The 24325-nt window shown below is 41.9% G+C and overlaps 1 protein-coding gene across 1 annotated transcript in view; it reads right to left on the reverse strand.

Annotated features, from left to right (window-relative positions):
• Positions 1-1205: 1205 nt before the first annotated feature.
• ulk1a (unc-51 like autophagy activating kinase 1a) overlaps positions 1206-24325 on the reverse strand; it is a gene marked incomplete at its 5' end in the record, with an annotated part of 34445 nt that continues 11325 nt past the window's right edge. The window contains 18 exons of the mRNA XM_084307780.1: positions 1206-1322; positions 1507-1642; positions 3860-4017; positions 6422-6540; positions 9422-9597; positions 10374-10531; positions 12006-12122; positions 13109-13224; positions 13653-13756; positions 14573-14703; positions 16684-16717; positions 16820-16943; positions 18239-18305; positions 18403-18550; positions 19433-19521; positions 19615-19665; positions 19787-19869; positions 21524-21582. Of these exons, the coding sequence (XP_084163906.1) occupies positions 1267-1322; positions 1507-1642; positions 3860-4017; positions 6422-6540; positions 9422-9597; positions 10374-10531; positions 12006-12122; positions 13109-13224; positions 13653-13756; positions 14573-14703; positions 16684-16717; positions 16820-16943; positions 18239-18305; positions 18403-18550; positions 19433-19521; positions 19615-19665; positions 19787-19869; positions 21524-21582 (1926 nt within the window). The 3' untranslated portion in view covers positions 1206-1266. The remainder of the gene's footprint in view (positions 1323-1506; positions 1643-3859; positions 4018-6421; positions 6541-9421; positions 9598-10373; positions 10532-12005; positions 12123-13108; positions 13225-13652; positions 13757-14572; positions 14704-16683; positions 16718-16819; positions 16944-18238; positions 18306-18402; positions 18551-19432; positions 19522-19614; positions 19666-19786; positions 19870-21523; positions 21583-24325) is intronic.

Here is a 24325-nt window from a genome sequence, read left to right on the forward strand (position 1 = left end):
CACTGAACGATTGCCTTAACATCAACAACTAAGACACAACGTGGAGACTTCACGGAAGGGCAGATGAAGGCTGATAAACACCAAAAACACTGTTTTACAACACTAGCCAGAGCTGCAGGTATCTTGTATGAAAGAACAGCTTGGACTGATTGTTCTTTCTTTCTGAGTCGTGTTTATTGTTTTTTCTTGTTCAGTAATTGAAAAAAGTAAGTATCATGAAACAAGTACAATTATATTGAAGTACAATTTCTTGAAACAAGCAAAACTGTCTGCCAGGGCAGTAAGAAAATGAGTTTCACCATATCTTGAGCTTGATGTCTTTCAGGCATAATGCATGACAAGGGAAAACATTCTTGATTAGTTTTTATGGCTTCGACTCTTTTCATTACCTTGTAGTCGACTACTCAGCAGTCACAAAAGGCACCGTTTTGAATAGTTTTGCTACAAACTGGGAATATTTGGTCATCATACTCACTTGCACAATATTCCAACTCCACCTCTTTGTTTGCTTGCACGATTATACAGTACAATTGACCCATGTCAAACTCACCCTATTTTCTTGATCCTCCAATCATAACTGTATCACAACTGTCGCTTCCACAGTTGTGATTGGAGGACCATGAAAAGAGGGCGGGACATAAGATAGGTCAATTAACATGTAAAAGCAAGGCCAATGATTACATGACTTTTGTAATTATAAAAACACACAGACAAAGATAGATTGGATAAAAAGATGTACAACAAAAAATGTACCACAAAAAAGCTTTAAGCTTTGTTTCAAGTAAAATTAATTATAATTCCTCCTCATTATTCATCAGTGTACCACCACACAACTGTGCTCAGATTGTAGGACAGAGAACAACCTGCTTGTTCAGAGTATTCAAACATCCACACAGGGCTCCTCTCCTGCCTCGCTAGATGATTGGGTAGTAACTCAGTGGTGTAGGGAACAAGTGTACTAGTGGTCATGTCCCTGCTAAGAAGAAAGTGCTTTTGTGTATCAACAGACTAAGAGGTCCATCATTGTTGAATTCAAGGTACAGTATTAATCCACTCAAGGGAAATTGTTTTATTGCTTGTCAGCTCAGAGGGCACTTCTGACAGGGGATGGACACATTAGCTGTTGTGGGGATCAAACCAGTAACCCTCCAGGTCCATGTCAATGTCCCTAACCACCGCGTCCACCCTGCCAACTCCAGCTGGGAGGTGGATATCAAAGGTATGAAGGTCCAGAAGCTCCTTCACTCCCAGTGGTAATGTCAGAGCTCAAGGAAACTGTGAAGTCTGCAGAGCAGAAAGGCGACGCTCGATGCACTCTTTACCTGAGATCAGCAGAGAGGGAAAGAAGTGTATAGTATCCCATGTATCACAATGACCACGATCAGATATAATAAGAATATAAAGTAATATCATGGGAGGATCTATTCATGATATATGATAATGCTGATCATAATAATTCTAGCCTGACTCTATGGGTGTGATAGTGTTAGTGTTTTTTTCACATACATTTATCTATAGTATCAATGTCCTCCTGTTCTGTCATGATACGAGACAAGCCCTCCATCAGCAGAAGAGCTTTATGGTAGCGCTGAATGGATGCTTGGCCACAGTGGAACATCTCATCTAGTGCTGCAGACTGCACCTGGACATAATAAACACACACACGCACAAACACACACACTATAAAAATGAGTGTGACTATATATCATCAACTGCAAACAACAGGTCAGGTCTGCAGGTCTTGCTAAATACATTCCCAATACACTGTTTATTTGTGGCGTTTCACACAATACAGTCTTTTCCACAGATTTTGTGTTCCTCACCCACCATAGACTGCCACTATTGATTGATTGATTGATTGATTGAAAAGTTTATTAACAGATTGCAGAATGGGTACAGTACAGTACAGCTCAATACATACAATTGTTAAGGGGATGCAGACCAGAGAAAGACTTTCGTCTTGTTTACATCAGGGTCCCCCATTTTCAATTCATCATAACATATATGACATACAGATAGACAGTACTGCTACATCTATACATTTATGACATATCAGATTTGCAAATACAGTACTGTTTGTGATACAAAAGTGTCCAGAAAAGGAGTGTATATACATTTGGCGTAGAAACTGTACATTGGAGGAGGTTGGTTGGGTGGGGTGGGGTTGGGTGGGTTGGGTGAGGGCTGTACATTGGAGGTGGGGGGGGGGGGGGGGGGGGGGGGTTGGGTAGGGGACACACACACATTTTACACTGTACATTGGAATATTGACAAAGCCTTACTTGGTCATTTACTGTACAACTAGGTTAGGACATTTGTAGGGGCCAGTTTCGAATTGCAGTCTCACGTAGGTGTTTTTTGAGAGTGTTTTTGAAAGTGGGTAGTGATTCACATTCCTTTACAGCTTTAGGCAGGGCGTTCCACATTGATGTGGCATAATTGCGAAACGTGTTTAGTCCCTTGTTTGAGCCGAATCTGGGTTTTACATGATTTGTGGAGCTCCCTCTGGTGTTGTGATTGTGGTATTCACTGACCTTTGGGAAGTATTTTGACATGTACATGGGTACCTTGGTCACGTAGTGTATCTTGTAGACCAGGCCCATTGCAAGTTGCTGTACTCTGTCGTCTACTCTAAGCCATCCTAGGTTGTCAAAGTGGGCAGGGGTGAGGTGGGTTCTAGGAGTCAGGTCAAGTAGTAGTCTGACTAGCTTGTTTTGAGATGTTTGTAATTTGTTTTTTAGTGCCTTTGTGGTGCTTTGGTACCATGAGGTGCAAGCATAGTCGTAGTACCCTTGAATGAGTGCTCCTGCTAGAGTCTTCAGGGTATTCTTGTTTACCAGAGAGGAGATCCGGTACAAGAAACGCGTTCGTTGGTTGACTTTTTTTATTACATTGGATGCCATTTTGTCACAGGAAAGATTAGCCTCTAGGATGGAACCCAGGTAGGTAATTTCATCTTTCCTTGTGATAATATTGTCACCCACTGTAACCGAGAAGCCGTCGGTCTTGCTGAGTTTGTTATTTGAACCGAAGAGAATGGACTCTGTTTTGCCCATGTGTAATGATAGTTTGTTGTCGGCGAGCCATATGCAGATTTTGCCTAGTTCCGAGCTGAGGGCTTTTTCAACCTGTAACTTGTTCTTGTCAGAGACCAGCAGGGCTGAGTCATCCGCAAACAGGAACAAGTTGCAGTCACAAGCTGACGACATGTCATTTGCATAAATTAGGAATAGTAGCGGTCCTAGTATGCTTCCTTGTGGAACACCACAGCTCACTGTGAGGGGGGGGATAGGGTACCGTTTACTTCCACCATCTGTTCCCTCCCCTCCAGGTAGGATTGTATCCAGCTCACTGATAAACTATCAAAACCAATTGCTTTTAGCTTGTCAATCAGAATGGTGTGATTGACAGTGTCGAAGGCCTTTTGTAGGTCCAGCATGACCATGCCGCAGTATTTGCCCGCGTCCACCTCTTGTTTGATGTGGTCGTTCAAGTAGAGAAGGCATGTGTCAGTGGAGTGGGATGTTCTGAAGCCAGATTGGAATTCGTAGATTAGATTTTTTTCCGCAAGGTACTTTTCGATCTGTTCGTATACTATTTTTTCCATGACTTTCGAGATGGATGTAAGGATAGAAACAGGGCGGTAGTTACCCGGGTCTAATTTGCTGCCCTTTTTGTGCAGGGGTGTTACTCTCGCAATTTTGAAGTCCTTGGGGACGTGTCCCTGTTTTATGGAGAGGTTTATTATGTGTGTGATGACTGGGGTGATGGCTGCTGCTGAGTCTCTGAGGAATAACATATTATAATAACAAATAACATAAGAACCTGTGGAATTTGGGATAAAAATCTGGTGCCTCACCATCTGCACAGTGTTGTTGTAGATGATCTTCTCTGCTGCGATGCCATTGAAACAGTCCATCAACCTCTGCTTGTCCAGCAGGAAGCTGCACAGCCGGCCATTGAGGGAGCGACAGGATGTTACACAGATCTTGTACAGCTCATTCAGCCTTCTGACCACTGTACATGGGAGACACGGTTAAATTAAGTAAGAGTTATAGTATAAAGTTAGATATACACACATAGTATCCATATTGTAGACATGCATATTTTTTCTTAAGACCGATTAGAGTGCAGGGCTGGCCCCAATTAGGGCTTGAAGGCATACTGAATATAAGGGCTTGAAGGTATACATAGAAAGAAGGTATATATCTTTCCTGTGACAAAATGGCAACCAATGTAATAAAAAAAAGTCAACCAACAAACAAGATTCTTGTACCGGATCTCCTCTCTGGTAAACAAGAATACCTTGAAGACTCTAACAGGAGCACTCATTCAAGGGTACTACAAAAGGCCTTCGACACTGTCAATCACTCCATTCTGATTGACAAGCTAAAAGCAATTGGTTTTGATAGTCTATCAGTGAGCTGGATACAATCCTACCTGGAGGGGAGAGAACCGATGGTGGAGGTAAACGGTACCCTATCCCCCCCCCCCCCCCTCCCAGTGAGCTGTGGTGTTCCACAAGGAAGCATACTAGGACTGTTACTGTTCCTAATCTATGCAAATGACATGTCATCAGCTTGTGACTGCAACTTGTTCCTGTTCGCGGACGACTCAGCCCTACTGGTCTCTGACAAGAACAAGTTACAGGTTGAAAAAACCCTCAGCTCGGAACTCGGCAGACTCTGCACCTGGCTCGCTGATAACAAACTATCATTACACCTGGGTAAAACAGAGTCCATTCTCTTCGGTTCAAATAACAAACTCAGCAAGACCGACGGCTTCTCAGTTACAGTGGGTGACAATATTGTCACAAGGAAAGATGAAATTACATACCTGGGTTCCATCCTAGAGGCAAATCTTTCCTGTGACAAAATGGCATCCAATGTAATAAAAAAAAATCAACCAACGAACTAGATTCTTGTACCGGATCTCCTCTCTGGTAAACAAGAATACCCTGAAGACTCTGGCAGGACCACTCATTCAAGGGTACTACGACTATGCTCGCACCTCATGGTACCAAAGCACCTCAAAGGCACTAAAAACAAACTGGTCAGACTACTACTTGACCTTACTCCTAGAACCCACCTCACCCCTGCCCACTTTGACAATCTAGGATGGCTTAGAGTAGACGACAGAGTACAGCAACTTGCAATGGGCCTGGTCTACAAGATACACTACACCACTAAGATACCCATGTACATGTCAAAATACTTCCCAAAGGTCAGTGAATACCACAACCACAACACCAGAGGGAGCTCCACAAATCATGTTAAACCCAGATTCGGCTCAAACAAGGGACTAAACACGTTTCACAATTATGCCACATCAATGTGGAACGCCCTACCCACAGCTTGTAAAGGAATGTGAATCACTACCCACTTTCAAAACCACTCTCAAAGAGCACCTATGGCTGACTGCAATTCGAAACTGGCCCCTGTAAATGTCCAAACCCAACCCCCTCCAATGTACAGTTTCTTCCCCTTCGAATGTATATATTTTTTTTTTATGATCTCTTTCTCTTAAACAGTACTGTATATTTGTATGTCATGTATGTCATAAATGTCTTGATGAATTGAAAATGGGGGACCCTGATGTAAACAAGACGAAAGTCTTTTTCTGGTCTGCATCCCCTTAACAATTGTTTGTATTGAGCCGTACTGTATTGTACCCATTCTGCAATCTGTTAATAAAGTTTTCAATCAATCAATCAATCAATCAATCAATCAATCAATCAATCAATCAATCAATACTGAATATAAGGGCAAACAGTTATGGATTCATGCAAAGGTATGGATTTGTACTATACCGTAATCTATGATACATATCATAAAGAAAATACATACTCTACTCTTGATTCTATTTGTATTGTAATCTTGCAGTAGTATTAACAATTTCATTGAAAATAGCACCATGCCATTAAGTGCTCCAAGATAAAGACATAAAGATGTGTCATATGTAAGTTGTACTGGATCAACTCACGTATCGCCCAGCAATGCAGAAAGGGGTTCAGTGCCACAATGTATTATGTATTCATCTCACTGTATCTTAATTATCTTCCAAGCAAACAATCTTTAGTGTTTGTCAGATTTGACCAGGTCTAACTTCTATTCTGAAGAAACAGTTTATGATTATTGACTGGAAACTTAAATGAAGCTACTAGCTCTTGTTATCATGCTGTAGCATTTACAAATGCCTGAAATGTAAGATAGGCTGAATAAAATATGATGAATTAATACCCTAAAACATTTGTGAAATAAGACCATGTTGTACAATAGTATTAGTTTGGGTCCGGAGAAAATTCCTTTTGAAAATGTTGGTCTCCGGAGAAAAAGGTTTACAGTATAATGCAAACATTATGGTCAAATGGTGGACAGATTAATAACAGAACCATTCGAAAATCCAGGGTTGCTGGTCTCACCTTGCTTAACTGTGGCAGAGGGAATGAGTCTGCCTTGTTTGATGTCCTCCTTAGCGGCGTGCAAAGCTGCCGATAGAAACTCCTCAGCCTTCATGTACAACACCAGCTGTTCTGCATAACTGAACAGAATACAAGAAGACACATACGAACAGTAAAACTATAGCATTCCTCACACATACCAATTACTAGATAAATACTATAGTGAATCGCTATAGAAATAACCATATACGTAGTGTTTCTTTTTTTTTATCCACTTTTTCTCCCATTTTCTATTTTTCTCCCATCCCAATTTCGTATCATCCAATTCAACCCTCCCCTGTCTCGAACGCTGTTTCTTGCCTCCCACAAGCCGGCTGCAATGTGGACTAAGTCATACATAGCACGAGTCCCCTCCGATACTTGAGGTAACAGCGCAATCTTTCAGCGTCAGGGGTCTGCGCTGAACATGACAACACACGATAAGATATACAAGCATTAATTAACAGTGCATATCCAATGAAATCACCATTTAGTTAAATGTCTTATACAGGATATACCCCTAATACCTGTTATCTAGTACCCTACACACATATGCTCTAGCTCGTACCCCCCCCCCTCCCTGGACCCCCCATTGGATAATCCATCCATTATAACTTGTTCCTACCAGACACTACCTTTATATGCTAGCTTTTATTCTCTCCACCACTTCTAACCACATTGTCATTTTGGATTCATTGAGACCCAAAATTCTTGCTGTAGATATTTCTTGATAAATCACATCGAGATATGTAAGAATCCAGACCTTCCGGCACATTTTTTCCGGTTGAAACCATCGTGATGCTATCAGCTTTTTAGCCACTGTGATACTATATAAAACCAATCTCTTTAGCTGTGGATGTACTGCACACTCAAAGACATCATTCAGCAGTAATACAGAGGGGTGTACAGGTATATTCAGAGTTAAGAGATTTGATAATTGTTGGGTCACTTCTTTCCAGAATATCTTAACTGGTGGGCAGTCCCAGTACATGTGCATAAATGTCCCCTCGTCCCCATTTGTACATAAGGAGCATTTGGGGTCTTGTTTAAGACCCATTTTGTTCAGTCTTATAGGAGTTAAGTATGTCCTGTGAATATAGTTAAGATTGATTTGTTGATGGTCCGGGTTCCTTGATGCAAGTCGAACATTTGCCCAGGCTTCTTGCCAGTCAAAATCTATCTCCAGGTCTGGTATATCCCTCCTCCAGACTGAGTCTAGATGGAGGGTTTCATATGAGGATGTTAGTAATTGATGATAAAAATCTGAAACAAAACCTCTCGATGTCTCTCTTTCATAGAAGAATTTGTGGTATCTGTGGTGTACAATTGGTATCCTTAATGGAACACTGTGAGCCTTCAAACATGCCAATAACTGTGCGTAAAAATAATATGTGGACTTGGTGAGATTACATTTTTTGCGTATTTCATCATAACTACAAAAACCCTGTTTGTTGAAAACATCTCCTAATGAGTGTATGCCTTGCTTTTCCCATCTAGGGAATCTTATAGGTTGTTTTCCAATCAAGAGTGCATTGTTATTGAATAAGGGAGTATGATTATGCCATTTATGTGGGATAGAATATTTTTTTTGTGTTTCACGCCATATCCGGATCGCATGAGTAATTATGGGGCCAAATTTCCGTTCGCATTGCTTAATTGATAATTTGGTGTATACTATGTCCTTCAGCCTATGTGGAGCTACTATATTTTCTTCTAAATTTCTCCAGGATACTGATGCTTGGGGATCAAACCATGTTGTCAGTGGTCTTAAAGTGTACGCCTTAAAATAGTGGTAGAAATCTGGAAATGCCATACCACCGTCTGCTCTGTTTCTCTGTGCGGTGGATCTTTTTATACGTGGTGGTTTGTTATTACAAATAAATTTTTATGTGGAGGAGTGTAATTCTTTCCAGTAACCCTCTGGAGGGGGTAACGGTAGCATTGAGCTGAAGAAGTTGATTCTAGGTAGGACGTCCATCTTAACTATTGATACCCGTGCTTGTACCGAGTTTTTGAGTTTTGACCACCTGTCAAGGTCGTCTTTGATTTTGTTTTGGATTTTTATGTAATTGTGCTTCACCGTTTGGCTTATGGTAGGGAATATTTCAACTCCCAAACATCTAAAGTGTTTTACCATCGGTATCTCTTCTGGGAGGGTTATATTTCTTTTTGCAGGGGCGTTAAGTGGGAGGAAGGCCGACTTCGGCCAATTTATCCTAAATCCCGATAAATCTCCAAAGTCCTCAATCAGCTTGAGAAGATGAGGCAATGCGGTGTTAGGGTTTTGCATGAACAGTATTACGTCGTCCTCATATAAACTAATTTTATGTTGTGTGCCCTTGATTACGATTGGTTCTATGGATTGGGATTGCCTTATATATTGTGCTAAAGGCTCTAATGATAGATCGAATAGTCCGGGACTAAGAGGGCAACCCTGTCTGGAAGAACGTGATACCGGAAAGATTTTGGAGGTGATTGTACCTGTTGTAATCATGGCCGATGGGTCTTTGTATAATACTTTAATCATATCAATGAATCCTTTTCCTAACCCCATGTGGCAAATCTCTAATAGTTTGTACAAAACAAAAGCACAGGACTACTATAGATTTTACTATAGTTCATGAAGATACAGAAACATGTATTATTAATCATTCTTGACAGACCCATAAGATAAGATAAGATAATCCTTTATTGATCCCCTTGGGTAAATCCATGTGGCATATAGCAGCATTGGGTCAGGGGGCGGGGAGGTACAGGTATGGGCAGCCTAATATGAAAACAATAAATATAGGCAATAAAAAGAATTTATCTGAATATAAAATATGAATAAAAGTAAACAGTATACACAAGGGTGGAGATGAGGGTCTGTAGAGTTTAGTGGTTAAGAGTCAGACATTTCTAATAGTGTCTGAGTCATTTGTGAAAATGGGTGAGCTACATGCTAAATAAAGAAGAAGAAAAAACAAGTTACACTCATCTCACCTCCACTCTCTACTTAGGAGACTGATCCGATCAGCTACTAGGCTCCGTTCCAGAAAGGAGACATCAAGAGTGTCGCTGGCCTCCAGCCCAGGGTCCTTGGAGGAGGCCATCTCCATGACACAAAGCACGAACGCCAAGGTGAAGCGGAGATCACCCAGGGCGTCGGTGTGTGCCTGCTGTGGAAGAGAAACGGGAAGAAAGATCAACTGCTGTGCTTAAATCAACAACATCCATATAATCTATATTCATAATCTGAACTATTGTGTTTTGTGTGTTACCCTAGCATGAGAAACTACGCCTATATTCCCCTCATGAGAAGGACAGTGGGCTGTCCTCTCCCCTTAGCACCTCTAGGACGGGCAATGTTGCTAACTCACTCACTAATTTCTTCATTCAGTCACTCATTCATTCACTCACTCAGACTTAGCCGCTCTGGTTGACATTAATGTCAGTTTGCACCGTGAAGCTCGTAGAAAGAATGGCTTATCACAGTAACGTTAGTACACCAGCAAGACAGTACAATGAGTCACGTTTACTTTTAGTAGCTCAAAAGTCATTGAAAGAATTGCTTATCACAGTAACACCATAGCAAAATGAATGCTAACTGTTTCAAAGCTTGTGAAAAGATAATGCTAACCATGTTCAATATTTGGTGATTTGGAGGAAAGAGAGAGAGAGAGAGAAAGAGCTCAGCATCTCACTCACCTAGGGCATGTGTAATTTCAATCTATGTGAGAATACTTCGCATCCATGACACCATGTGTCCTTGTTTATTGAGACAGGTGTAGAGGAGACAGAGTAGAGGAGACACAGGAGAGAAGGTTCTGGCGGGATTCGACCCTAGGCCAGCAGGGGTATTTTTATGGTTCTACACCATTTCTGGGCACAAGAAGCTCCCGTTTAAAGGTGAAATAGTCTGGTTCGGACCAGACATTTCTCGGGTTGTGTGTACCTCCATCAGTGTGTCTTCAGGGAGCTCTGGGGGGTGGAAGACCAGACTACAGGCTGGAGTGGCATCCATGACCTCTCTGTCAGCCTCTCTATGGGCTCCTCTCTGTAGCAGATGACTGCTGGGGGGCCAGTCTGAGCTGGTGTAGCTGGGGGAGCCCACTGTGAAAACAGTTTCAAGTTACACAACTGAAATAGGGTTAGGGGGTAATATGTGAAAACTAGTGCTGTCAATCGATTAAAATATTTAATCTGATTAATCGCATGGTTTTTTTTATCTACCTTAAATGGATATTTTTCAAGTTTCAAGTTTTAATACTCTTATCAACATGAGTCAACAAATGCTTGCTTTATGCAGCCATTTAACACAAAAGGATGACCCTCATGCATTGCAAATTTGCATCAAATTCAAAACAGAGTGATGCACAAAATAACTTAAAAGAAAATAATAATTTAAAACAATGAATAAAGTGTGCATGAAATAATAGGGGAAAGAAAACGTTAGGAACTTGTTACATTCACCCACACAAGGGCTGAGTACTCACCCCCCTCTCTCTCTCTCTCTCTCTCTCTCTCTCTCTCACACACACTTCCAGCTCTCTTTCTCTCTTGCCCCTTCCTCATCTCTCTCACCCCCCCCTCTCTCTATCTCTCACACACACACACACACACACACACACACACACACACACACACACACACTTTAAGTCAGAAACAAACATAGTATCAATGAGAGTATAAATAATACATCTGAGTGAAGTCTAGTAGAAAAAAAAAGTAAAAACGTTATTTATTATTATTATTTTTTTATTTAAGTTAATCGTGAGTTAAAAAATATAGTGACGTTAATAGAATCGGGCGTTAACGCGTTAATACCGCGTTAACTTTGACAGCCTTAGTGAAAACGTGAAAAAGAAAATGGTAACTGTAATTGTGTTAGTTACAGGGGGGGGGGGGGACCTAGTGTGCAACTTTACGCAGGTGATCAGTAATCAATATCACATTTTGATCGATCCTTCTCATGCCCTGTGATTACACTATCTGCCTTTATGTATTCCTCTGAACATCTATATTGGCATAAGATAAGATAAGATATTCCTTTATTGATCCCCTTCACAGACATCATAGCAGCATGGGGGAGGGGGGAGGGGAGGTACAGGTAGTAAAAAGCAGTGTAAACAATATAACAAATCAATATGCTTAACACAACATAATTAACTCTGGACATGTGCATAATGGTCAACAAGGTGCGAGATGAGGGTATGTATGCCCTCTCAGTTATATTTGCCCTACAATAATAGTTACAATATATAATCTAATCCAATAATCTAAATCTAATCTAATATATAGTCTGAAAAAAACTAAATGCTAAATGCTAAACATATGCAATATATAATCTAACAATCCAATAATCTAAATCTAATATATAATCTAAAAATGCTAAAAGCTAAATATATATGATCTGAAGAAGTATACAGTATTCACATAAGGTGCGGTATGCATAAGGTAGTATATTGTCCTTTTAGGTTCCTAGTAGTTGGATCACCCTTCTCTAAATGTGACAGTTGTTGTTATTATTAGATCAGTCAGCTGCTGATCAGCAGGAGGCAAGTGTTGATGTATTTTGAACTCCTACCTGAGAACCTCCGGCATGCAGTGACATTCGGGGGGCTGATTTCTCTGGATGGAGAACCAAACGTGAACGCCACAGCAGCTGGACTAGCAGGAACTCTATCACAACCACCAGGGGGAGCTGTAGGAGAAAATAAAAGCAACCAAATCAATTGGCTGAATTGATTGATTGATTGATTGAAAAGTTTATTAACAGATTGCAGAATGGGTACAGTACAGTACAGCTCAATACATACAATTGTTAAGGGGATGCAGACCAGAGAAAGACTTTCGTCTTGTTTACATCAGGGTCCCCCATTTTCAATTCATCATAACATATATGACACACACGACATACAGATAGACAGTACATTGGAGGTGGGGGAAAAAAACCTGGCTATGAACTTCTCACATAAATACAAGGCCATGACCATTGGCCTAGTAAACTCCAGATAGCCAGACCCACTTTCAAAACTAACTAATTACTTAACTTTGCTTGCCATGCCTTAAATACAGAGTATGGTCAAAATAAAGTTAACACAAGCAGTAAGACTACCTCCAGGGATGGGGGCTCTGTAAAGGGCTGCTTCAACTGAGTCTTCAGTTAACTTATCTCTAACAGGACAGGGAAACTTCTATTAACATAATAATTTTGAGTGATCCTGCACTTCCAAGATGGCAATGGTCTCAGATGGTCTAAACATCACTTGTTGATATGGACACTACTATGATGGATGAATTGGACTGGAAGGTGAATTTCATGACTTGATACTCGACTTGGGACTCGAGCAAGCTTAACTATGTCACACCTCTGCTCATCGCAAAGAGTAGGGGGTTCCCCGACGTTCCTGGCCAAATTCCCAATCTGGTATCTGACATCAAGGCCACCTAATCATCCCTTCCCCTTAATTGGCTGATATCAATCCGTGTCTCCTGAGCCGTTCAGCCATTGTGTAGTGTGATGTGTACCTGGTGCCAGTGTATGTATAAATGTAATGAATCAGTGAGAAAGAAATTACACAGCAGATGTCCAGTAACCACCTTACATCATCCGAAACAAACATCATTTGTTTGCCTTTCTGAAGCTGCAATCCATCTGGCCTGGTTCTGCCATGTGTTTCCCCGTACCTGTTGTGTCCATGGCTTTCTCAGAGCAGAGGCGTTCATCACTCCCTCCTGTCATTAGCTGAGCTCCACAAGCAGCCTTCAGCAGCATGTCAGACAGACGACCTGTACTCAGTGACCTGGACATTCAATAGAGCAACAGAAACCATCAGGAGCATTTAATGATTAATCAGCTGGCATACAGTATGCTCGGTATACTGATCGGGCTGAGAGGGTAGAATATCAGATCAGCAAGGTAGACTCCTAATTAACTGTGGGCCATTTCCCTCAATATACACAAATTAAAGTCGATATATATATTTTTTTTTTAAATGATTTTTTAGCATTTTTACAGCTTTTTATTGGCCACGCAGGACCGACAGAGGAGAGGGCGAACGGGAGGAGAGGTGGGGAGGACATGCGACAAATAACGACGGGAGCTGGGATCGAACCCGGGTCGGCCGCGTAGGTGCGCGAGGCACTATGGTATGCGCCACGAGGGCGCCCTTAAAGTCTATATTTACACTTTTATTATGATTGAAATAACAAAGAGTAGCCATAACTATACCTTTTGAAAGGGTCTTTTCTCCTGATGAGGATGGTCTGAAGCCCTGGGGACAGGGTCTGTAGGTCTGGAACTGTTTGACTTCGGCTAGGAACCCATGGCAGGGCCTGCTGAGAAAGAGAGTGTTGACGGCAGCTGTGTGTCACCTGGTTGCCGAGGTAACTCAGATATAGTAGATCAATAGGTAGATTGATTGACCGATATATATTTATATATAGATAGACTGATTTAGCTTCAGAAGGCATAAAAACATGAATTGAGTCTGATTCACTAATATAGACTGTAATTCTAGTGTTCTATATTTTGGAAGCTGACCTTGTCTTTTGTCCTGGCTAGGATGGTCTGAAGCCCAGGGGTCAGGGTCTGCAGGTCTGGAACGGTTTGTCTTCGGCTAGGAAGCCATGGCAGGGCCTGCTGACAGAGAGGGTGTTGCAGCAGTGTGACCTGGTTGCTGAGGTAACTCAGACAGACAGATATAGACATAGACATAGACATAGACATAGACATAGACAGACAGACAGACAGACAGACAGACAGACAGACAGACAGACAGACAGACAGATAGACAGATAAAGAGACAGACAGATCTACAGATTTAGCTTCAGAAGGCATACAAACATGAATTTAATCTGATTCACGGATATAGACTGAAATTCTAGCGTTCTATATTTTGGAAGCGGACCATGGGGCTCTGGGCCTCAGGTGGAGTTGAGTTAAGATTCCTCCTCTGTATTGGATGCCTGTAACAGGAGCCTTGCTGCGTGCCAGGAGAGCCAGCTATCCCTGTGCCGACGGGGGTCATCTGCTCCGAGGACTCTGGGTTCATTCCCACTAAAACAGAGGATTAAGAGGTGATGATGACCCGTGAGACCTTCAGCAAGAGCAGAGTTGGGGCAGCAAACAAAGCCAGCAGAGATCCCTACCTGCAGGAGAGAACTGAAGGGGTCGTGCCCCTCCACCTGCCAGCCTGTGAGAGCTGAGCGGTGAGCCTTGACCTGGGGCTCTAGTTCCTGGAGAACATCCACCACGTCTACCAGCATGGTACAGGGTGGCCCTAAAGGAGATAGGCAGCATGTCATCATGTTCAGGGGTGTAAAGTACTCAAGTAATTGTACTTCGTTACAATACTTAAGTACTGTTTTGGGGGATTTGTGCTTTACTTGAGTATTATTAGGTTTGTATACTTGTACTTTTACTCAATTACATTTCAGAGAAAAAAAACACACTTTTTACTCCTTACATTTAAAACGCAGACCTACAAAGTACAAAGTACAAATCTCACAGGTCCAACTATTTTAATTTGTATATTTGTTTATCTGGCCAAACTAACGTTAACGTTATTAATCCTGCGGCCGCACTTTATTTAAAAACAGCCAATCAAATCCCCATCAATGGAAAATTAACCCGCCCATACCCATGAATGAATGAAAACTTTATTTAACAGATTGCAGAATGGGTACAATACAGTACGGCTCAATACACACAATTGTTAAGGGGATGCAGACCAGAGAAAGACGTTTGTCTTGTTTACATCAGGGTCCCCCATTTTCAATTCATTTTTTTTTTGATCCACTTTTTTTCTCCCATTTTTTCTATATTTTCTCCCATCCCAATTTCGTATCATCCAATTCAACCCTCCCCTGTCACGAACGCTGTTTCTTGCCTCCCACAAGCCGGCTGCAATGTGGACTAAGTCATACATAGCACAAGTCCCCTCCGGTACTTGAGGTAACAGCAGTCGCATCTTTTCACCTGCGCAGCTCGATCTCTCAGTGTCGAGGAGTAACGCGTGGGAGGCTCACGCTGCCCCCGACACTTCCTGATTCTACTGCGCAGGCGCACCAACCGACTTGTAGGAGTCGCTTGTTCACAACGTTCGATCCCCACCCTTCAGTTTTCCCTCCCCGTAATACGGCCAATGTGTATTACTGCGGACGACCAGCTAAACTGAAAACAATGTGGAGAGCTGGATTCGAACACGCGAATCCTAGCGTCTCCACACTGGTGGCGAGTGCCTTGCCCACTACACCACCTAGCCGCCCCCCCATTTTCAATTCATATTGACATTTATGACATACTCAACATACATGACATTTATGGCATAGGGACATACAGGTATTTAGTACTGATACATTTGTGACATATACGGTATTCAAATATACAGTACTGTTACCCATAGATCCTGACAGAGTATATACATATGATGGGGAGGGGACTGTACATTAGGAGGGGGTGAGTGGGTGGGAGAGAAATATACATACGGTGGGGAGGAGACTGTACATTAGGAGGGGGTGGATGGGTGGGAGAGAAATATACATACGGCGGGGAGAGAATATATACATGCGGTGGGGAGGAGACTGTCTATTAGAATGGGGTGGGGGTTGGGGGGTTTGGACATTTACGGTGGCCAGTTTCGAATTGCAGCCTCCCGTAGGTGCTCTTTAAGAGCGGTTTTGAATGTGGGTAGGGATTCACATTCCTTTACAGCTGTGGGTAGGGCGTTCCACATTGTTGTGGCATAATTGCTAAACATGTTTAGTCCCTTGTTTGTGCCGAATCTGGGTTTAACATGATTTGTGGAGCTCCCTCTGGTGTTGTGGTCGTGGTATTCACTGACCTTTGGGAAGTATTTTGACATGTACATGGGTACCTTAGTCGTATAGTGTATCTTGTAGACCAGGCCCATTGCAAGTTGCTGTACTCTGTCGTCTACTCTAAGCCATCCTAGGTTGTCAAAGTGGGCAGGGGTGAGGTGGGTTCTAGGGGTAAGGTCATTTGCATAAATTAGGAACAGTAGTCATGCTGATTGGTCCTTGTGCAAGACTAGAAAGCGGGGATCTTTGATTAAACACCTGCTATCAGAAGAATAGACAGTCAGAATAAAAGTTTTTACTTTAAATTTTTAGTACTTAAGTACATTTAAAACTAGAAACTTTTTTACTTTTACTCAAGTGTGTTTTTAGCCAGATACTTTTACTTGAGTATGATTTTGAGACGGTACCCATACTTTCACTTAAGTATAATTTCTGGGTACCTTTCACACCCCTGATCATGTTATAGATTATGTTCTGTCGTTGAAGAAAGAAAGAGAGATAAGAGTACATGGGACTATGTGTGGGAAAAATGGGGTTAAAAGGTGGGGTTGGAAAGACAGGCTGGAGGCTGTGTACGTGCCTGGTTGAGCCACTCAGGCCAGCAGGTTGTTGGTTCTGTGCCATACGTTGGTAGTTCCTGATCTGAGTTGGAACAGGAACGGGCACAGATGGGCTGTAGTTACTGAACTCAGCTGGCTTGCTACAAGAGAATGTGGAAGAGAGGAGAGGAGATGACCCGTTAGAAGTTAGGGATTTTGGGGGCGGTCGGATGGCGTAGCGGAGATTGCGCTCGTCACCAATGCAAGAGGCTGCGGTCTCGACTCCCGATTGTCACACTAACTCGTTTGGCTGAGTTAGCGGGAGGGAAGTCGAGGGTGGTAATCTGGCGTTGTGGACAGCAACGCCTACAGGTCAGGTCTGGGCGCCTGCTCAGCGAAAGGCAGGAAATGGTGAAGGCAGCGTGACCTCCCACGCGTTACGCTTCACCAATGAGAGTCCTCGCTGCCAGGTGGAAAGAGAGCCACTGGCTGTCTCCACATGTGTCAGAGGAAGCGTGTGGTAGACTTCAGGGTTCCCTTGTACCGACCAGTAGGAGGAACATGCGCACAACAACCAGGTAGGGGAAAGGGGGGGAATTGGCATAATGACTAAATTGGGATGGGGAGAAAAAGATAGAAAAATCATCTAAAAATAAAAAGAAGTTAGGGAGTTTGTGAACGAGTTAATTCACAGTCACAGATTGTAGAACTTGTCCCCTCATTGTAACCTATTCAGAAGAAGATTTTCCTCTTTATTCTCTCTCGTAACATAATGCACATGGCGTCCACTGAACAGTAAAATACTGTGGGATTTGTACACATGGTACAAACTATGGTATGTTGCCATGAATCAGGTTCATCTTTTAAATCACTCCTTAATATTTGTTTTTCATTTAAATATTTGGTATTTTATCTTGTTTCATTATTTTATGTTCCCTTTCAATCTACAGGTAGTTATCGCAGGGTTCTTATCTCTGCCAACGCTTGCTTCCTTTTATAAGACAAAATAAGATAAGATATTCCTTTATTGATCCCCTTGGGGAAATTCAGGCATCATAGCAGCATGGGGAGGGGGGAGGGGAGGTACAGGTAGTAAAAAGCAGTGTAAACAACTATTGTAATTTTACTACTAGACCAGAGACTGTGAATCACTTGAAAATGTATTATTATTATATTAATAAGTATATTATATTAATATTACAGTTTCTATCCAAATCCCAACCTGCTCTTACCTAACAAGATTTGAGGGGCAGCGTAGACATGGGGAGGAGGGAGACGTCCTGCCTGCAGTGCCAACAATCTTCTCAGCCATTAGAGAGGTCCTGGGATTAGGAACATGTCAGTAACCACAGTATTTTTCCATATCAATTAACACGTTTCAGACATCACTGGCAAACATAAGTGGGCATGATGCTGTTAAAAGAATCTGTTAAATCCATTAAACCCTCAAACTTACCCACTGTACTGGGTGGTCAGGCTGCCCTCAACGGGGGACCCATCTCCCATCTCACATGTGAACTCACCTGCAATACAGTAAAGGTCAGATCTCAGCGACTAATGATTCAAAGGGAAGAAACTGTAAATCCATGTACTGAATGAGAGGAAGGCAAGCTGTCTCACTGGGGAACTCGGTAGGCACCATGACATAGTCCTCCGTGTCAGATGAGGCGTTCCCGCTGTCCTCACTGGCTGTCTCCTTCAGCGGGCAGCCAGGGGGGCGCTCCTGGCTGGGGGGCTGGTGGAGACGCTGCATCTCTCCATCGGAATGCTGACGGAGAGAATGGACCGTTGAAATGGACCGTTCAACCAAGTAATTAAAGATGACAGCATTTGAAATATAAATGGTTTGACTTTACCTTAAAAGGGATCGTTTGGATTGTTGGACATTAAGTTGTATGAAACACCTGCCAGTAGTGTAGTGGATGCAAAGCTATTAGCTTTTATTTACAGAGTCCCGTGGTTGTAGTTCTGGCCGGGTTTCTAGCAAACCGAAACTTGGAAACCAAAACGTTTTAAAGGATTCAAACTGTTTGGTTTCAAGACCCTGTTTCTACTGTTTGCTGCCTGTCTAAAGCTTTCCGGTTCCCTCAGAAACCCAGATCTCTAAGGGACTCTGAAAGTAAGCTAATTATAGCTTTGCATCCACTACACTACTGGCAAGTATTTCATACAACTTAATGTCCAAAAATCCAAACTATCCCTTTAAGTTAGTTAGTTAGTTAGTTAGTTAGTTAGTTAGTTAGTTAGTTAGTTAGCAGTCAGAGCCACTCAGTTTTGGAACATCCTACCAACAGAAATACGATACTGTGCTACCTACCACACCTTTACAAAAAAACTCAAGACCTGGTTATTAACCAATCAAACATGTGATCACTTTTAATCAGTTCATTGTGTATTTTGTTATTGCTTTTACTATTATGTTGGATTGTGTTGTAAATACTGTGTTTTACTTTTAATGCTTCTGTTCTAGGTGTCAGTCTTATAACATCTTGCCAAAAGGACTACAGTTGCAAATTAGCCAGCTGGCTAAAACTGACACATTTACAGAAATGTTGATTAATGTGTACTGTCCTTTTTTAAATAAACTGAAACTGAAGTTCTAAATAGAGGATCATTGAATATCAGTTCACAAAGAGAAGGATGTGCTCACTTGTGGGGAGGCCATGTGGGACATGGAGGGACTGCTAGAGGAGCTGGCTGAGCCAGAGCTGCGGTAAGACAGCATGGGCACTGGAGAGGCTGTCGATCACACATCAACACACTGACATATCAGGATCATGTACCGAGAAATGTACAATCTGAAATACACATGCTTGTTAAATGCATACTTACATTTCTTTATGGATGCACTCGATTCCAAAAAAGGATGGTGGAAAAACACATCTGCGGATGGAAAGTTACAAATAAATACATGCAAATACATGCATTAAAGGTTGGACTGAAAGTGATCCTGACTCAGAATGTAAAAAAAGAGAGTAGTGGTCTATGAGATGGAGAGGCTTACTGAAGTCCATACGGTCCTTATGGTTCCTCTGCAGAAGACCCAGCAGCAGGTGTCTGAGGTGGCTGGAGGTCTCCCTGGGGATACTGGGGGCAACCAATAACTTCCTGTTAGAATTACTTGACCATGCTCCTTGTTATGGATGTTCACACTTCTGTGAACAAACTGATAGGTGACCGCCATCATCAAAGTCAGGTTATAAGATCATCCTATAACTTGATGATGATGATAACCGAGGGGGAGCACATTTAGTTACACTAACTTCTAAACAAACAGCAGTATCCTTGATGATGATGATGATGATGATAACTAAGGGCATATTTATTTATATCTATTATCAGATATCTATTTAGACTAACTAGTAAGATTACACCATCCTTAGTTACCAGTTTTGTGGATTGTGTTGTTTGTGATATGTTGTGCTGAAAATAAGATCAAGGAAAGCATACAGATGGTTTCAGCGGAATTCTGTCGCTAGGAAACAGTTTGAACCCCTGTTTATTTCCTGTTACTTTTGATATTAGCAAACAACTGCAGCAGGAAATAGACTGTTTATGTTGTCAAGTTGAAACGGTCTATTATACCAGCACATGGTGAGCTGTACAAACACGTGTGCTGTTGGTGTTTGGGACTTGCAATTCGCAGGGTATCGTGACACCCAGACCCAGTAGTGCGCATGTGTCTGTGCGTGTCATGTATGCATGCCAAGCTACAGTGTGTGGGTCATGTGGAAAGTGATAGCAGTGCAGGGCATTAGCAGACAGCTTGGAGCAGCTATAAATAGAGTGGGAAGAAAACAAACTAACCATCCCTTACTGACAACCATGATCAGCCTTATCACAGGCTTTATCATTACAAGAGATGAGTGTGGCCACGAGCCAAACGCAAGACAAACAGTGGGCAGATGAACACAATTCCCTTTAAAACAGTTCCTGGTTCCAAGTTAGAACTTCAAAAAGTCCAAAGATTCTGAGAAGAAGCTATTGAGACCCTTCTTTCCGCAAAATAAATGATGACTGATGGACTACCAGAACATTATGAAAGATGGGGTAACTTAGCAGGAATGAGGGGCCATGTGGGGGAGTTTCTCTTGCTTTAGCCCTATCAGTGACTTGGCCCAGGGAATTAAAATAAACATGTGTTGGTTAAATTACACCTGACTTGCCTTCCACATTATGATGATTATATTTGCATGATTCTGTGCAACCTTTTGGCTTCATACTGTTTTATTTTAGATGTGTTTGTGTGTGTGTGTGTGTGTGTGTGTGTGTTCTTACTTCTTTCTTTCCTTGTGAGGAAAGACTAGCAAAATCCTATAAAGCAAGGACATTTTGGCTGCTCCTCACTTTTAAATAGGCAATTTTATGTTTGGGGGTTAGGTTTAAGGTAAGAGTTAAGGTTAGGCGTAGAGTTGAGGGTACATTTTAGGGTAAGGGGCTATGGAATTAATGTAGTCAACGGAAGTCAATGAAGTATTAGTGCTCATAAGTATAGTTAGACAAAGAGGCATTTGTGTGTGTGTGTCTGTGTGTGTGTGTGTGTGTGTGTGTGTGCGTGTCTCTGTGTGTCATGTGTAGCATGTGAGCATCCTACACATGCAGACTCCACAGTCTACAGTGTGAACATATGGAGACTTAACTTCAGCTATTCATCAGTAAACAGTCTGTGCAGAGCAAATCCAATCTCCTGGTAATGCATGTTTACAGCGGCCCAACACCCGTCTGAGGAGGAGACACTGACCTGGGGAGGGGCTTCCTGTTGCTTTCATAGAAGAGACGGAGCTCCTGGGGGGTGCTGGCCTGCAAGCGCGTACGCACACACACACACACGCACACACACCAGGGTTACACCTGCTGCAAGTGGCATAAACACATACCAGTACACATGTATCAACTTGTATGTAGACACATGGACAGGATGGCACTTTTACCCACTAGCAGAGCAGATGCATAAAAGAAAATGACAAATTCATATTTTTATTTAATTGGTCATCACAAAAGAGAAGAACTTAATAGGCCTTTTTCAAAGAGGACATTTTGTGTCATAGCAGGGTAAAACACTGGTGTAACTAATAATATTAATTATGGTTCCATTCCATTCATGCGTACTAGTGCCTGAGCCCTGGTATTATTGCTGTCTGGCTCTGGCACATCTAAATGGAACGGAACCATAATTCATTGTTATTAGTTACACCTTTGTTTAACCTGCTGTGCCCCGTCAAAATGGACGCTGTGAAAATATACGTTATACATTCCAGCCCTAATGACATGCAGTATACTTCATAATAACACACAAGGTTATAACCCAAAGTAACATACATCCTGAATTTCCCCCAAGGGGATCAATAAAGGAACATCTTATCTTATACAGCATTAATGTATTCATCTGATAGAGTCACTGTATGCCGTGACAAATAAAACTCTTGACTTGACTTGACGTGACTTGAGTTGTGCCCTTCCTGATGACTTGTCGTACAGAACTTGTAAGTCGCTTTGGATAAAAGCGTCAGTAAATTTTAATGTAAATGTAAATGTATGTTGACATTGTGGACAGAGTAGAATGTTTGAAGCCGTCAGCTAAACCAACTTAGTGAACACTACACCCAGTCCAAGCTGACCCTGACTCCTAGACAGCTCTAGTCTAAACTCACTGACCCACCAGGCAGAAATAGTAGCCGGCCTTCCTCCTCACACTCTGGGAAAATACTATTCATGGAATCTATAGTATGAATAGCCCCAACTAAATGTAGAAGGTTGCACGATGCAAAGAAAGTTCAAACCAATATTTCACCAATGACTCCCTTCATTTAGAAAATATGCACATAAGAAATACAGAGAATTTGACAATCAAAGAGGACGACCTGACTCGCACGCGAGCATGGGTCTATATATATAAATCAAGGCTGAATCAATCAAAATCCCCCGCTGTGGCTGAGTGGAGCAAGCAGCCTCGTAGATAGTTGAAAGTCATACCAGAGTGTTGTTGAAACAATATGTACCCTGGGCTCAGAGACATGGCCCCCTGGGCTCAGAGACATGGCCTGCAGCCCCTTCCTCGTGGTCCTCATCAGTAAACAAGACTCTTTCCCAACACTAGCCCAGCATTTTCCGAACAACAAGTCTGATGTGGCGATCAGGGTGGGAGGGTGTCTCTCTTGATTATTGGTCGTGTGAGGTTTCATGTTTCCTAAGCGGCTGGCGTGACGCAGATGCAGTTTCCTTTTTATATTTGCGGTAACTAAGATCTTAGGGACGGTATATAAGCAGGGTGTGATTTGGATTGATTTCCATACCTCTGCTTTTCATGTTCCTACCTCTGGTCATTCATTCATTCATCCCTGGTGGAGATACAATTTATCCCATCTCTGGTAGTCTATTGTTCATTCTCGCATTAAATTAAATACATACATTTCTCAAAACCGTCAGCAGCCTATACACACCAGCGTCTCCCTGCTTGACAGTGTCTTAACTGTTACTGTGAGCCACTGTTACTGTGAGCTGTGTTGTTTTGTTGTTGTTTGTTTCACTGGCCTCTGCTCTACAGCCGAAGATGCACTCCGACCAGAACAGATAACTTGATGCAGCGTAGATCTCGTGAAGAGCAAGATTCAAGTCAAAGCTCATTTCTCTCTGACATGTCAAGAGATGTATAAACATTCTCTTTGTCATAAGTAAGTAGGTAGCGAGGTGCAGCAAGAAATAAAATTCCTCAAAAGGCCTATATAGCATACCGCACTCTCCATGGTGCTGAAAACGTTGTTTTGATTTGACTGAATTTGTGTTTTGGGAGAGGTAAGCACCCAACAACAACTATGAAGACATCATTTCTGTGTTCTGACTATTCTGCAGTGTTTTTGCCGCTTAGCCATTTGGCCTACTGTTCTTTAATTAGTTAATTAATTGAAATTTTTATATTTAGATATATAATACTTTATACATTATGTAAACCTTATTCTTACATATTATAGGCTATTCAGTATTACTTTACTGTCCTGCAAAATCGACATGCTGTCCTGCATTTGGTCACCCTACAAGATGAGAAGGGAGCAGCAAACCATTGCATTATATTTCATAAAGCATCCGTTTGAAAGTAAAATATAGCCTGTTGAGAATACGTTCATTTAATGTCTTTGCAAGTGCTTGAGGGCAAATTCCTTGATTTAGAAAAACAACAAAACAAACTAAACAGAAAATGACTTTCTGTTGCATCATTTTCTGAGATTGTGTGAGTTTCATATGGATAAATATATAATTATTTATGGCATATATTAAAAGAAAATCTTAAGAAATTCCCCCTCTGTTTTTTCCCTTCACAAATCGCACCCTGGGTATAAGCCTTTCCTAGAGGGCATAACAAATCTACCAAGCTTTTTATTAAGTATCTTACGCAAGAAAAACAAGGGAACATTTAGGATTAGAAGGCCATGTAAACTTGAGGAAAATATGTAATAGTTTTAGGATTAGAAGAATTTATTCCACTAGACTGGCTAAATCCCTTTACCTATGCACAGGGAAGTATTGCTTTTATCGCTTACTTTCTATA

The sequence above is a fragment of the Notolepis coatsorum genome, assembly GCF_963971535.1.
Source record: "Notolepis coatsorum genome assembly, chromosome: 1".
NCBI lineage: Eukaryota > Metazoa > Chordata > Actinopteri > Aulopiformes > Paralepididae > Notolepis > Notolepis coatsorum.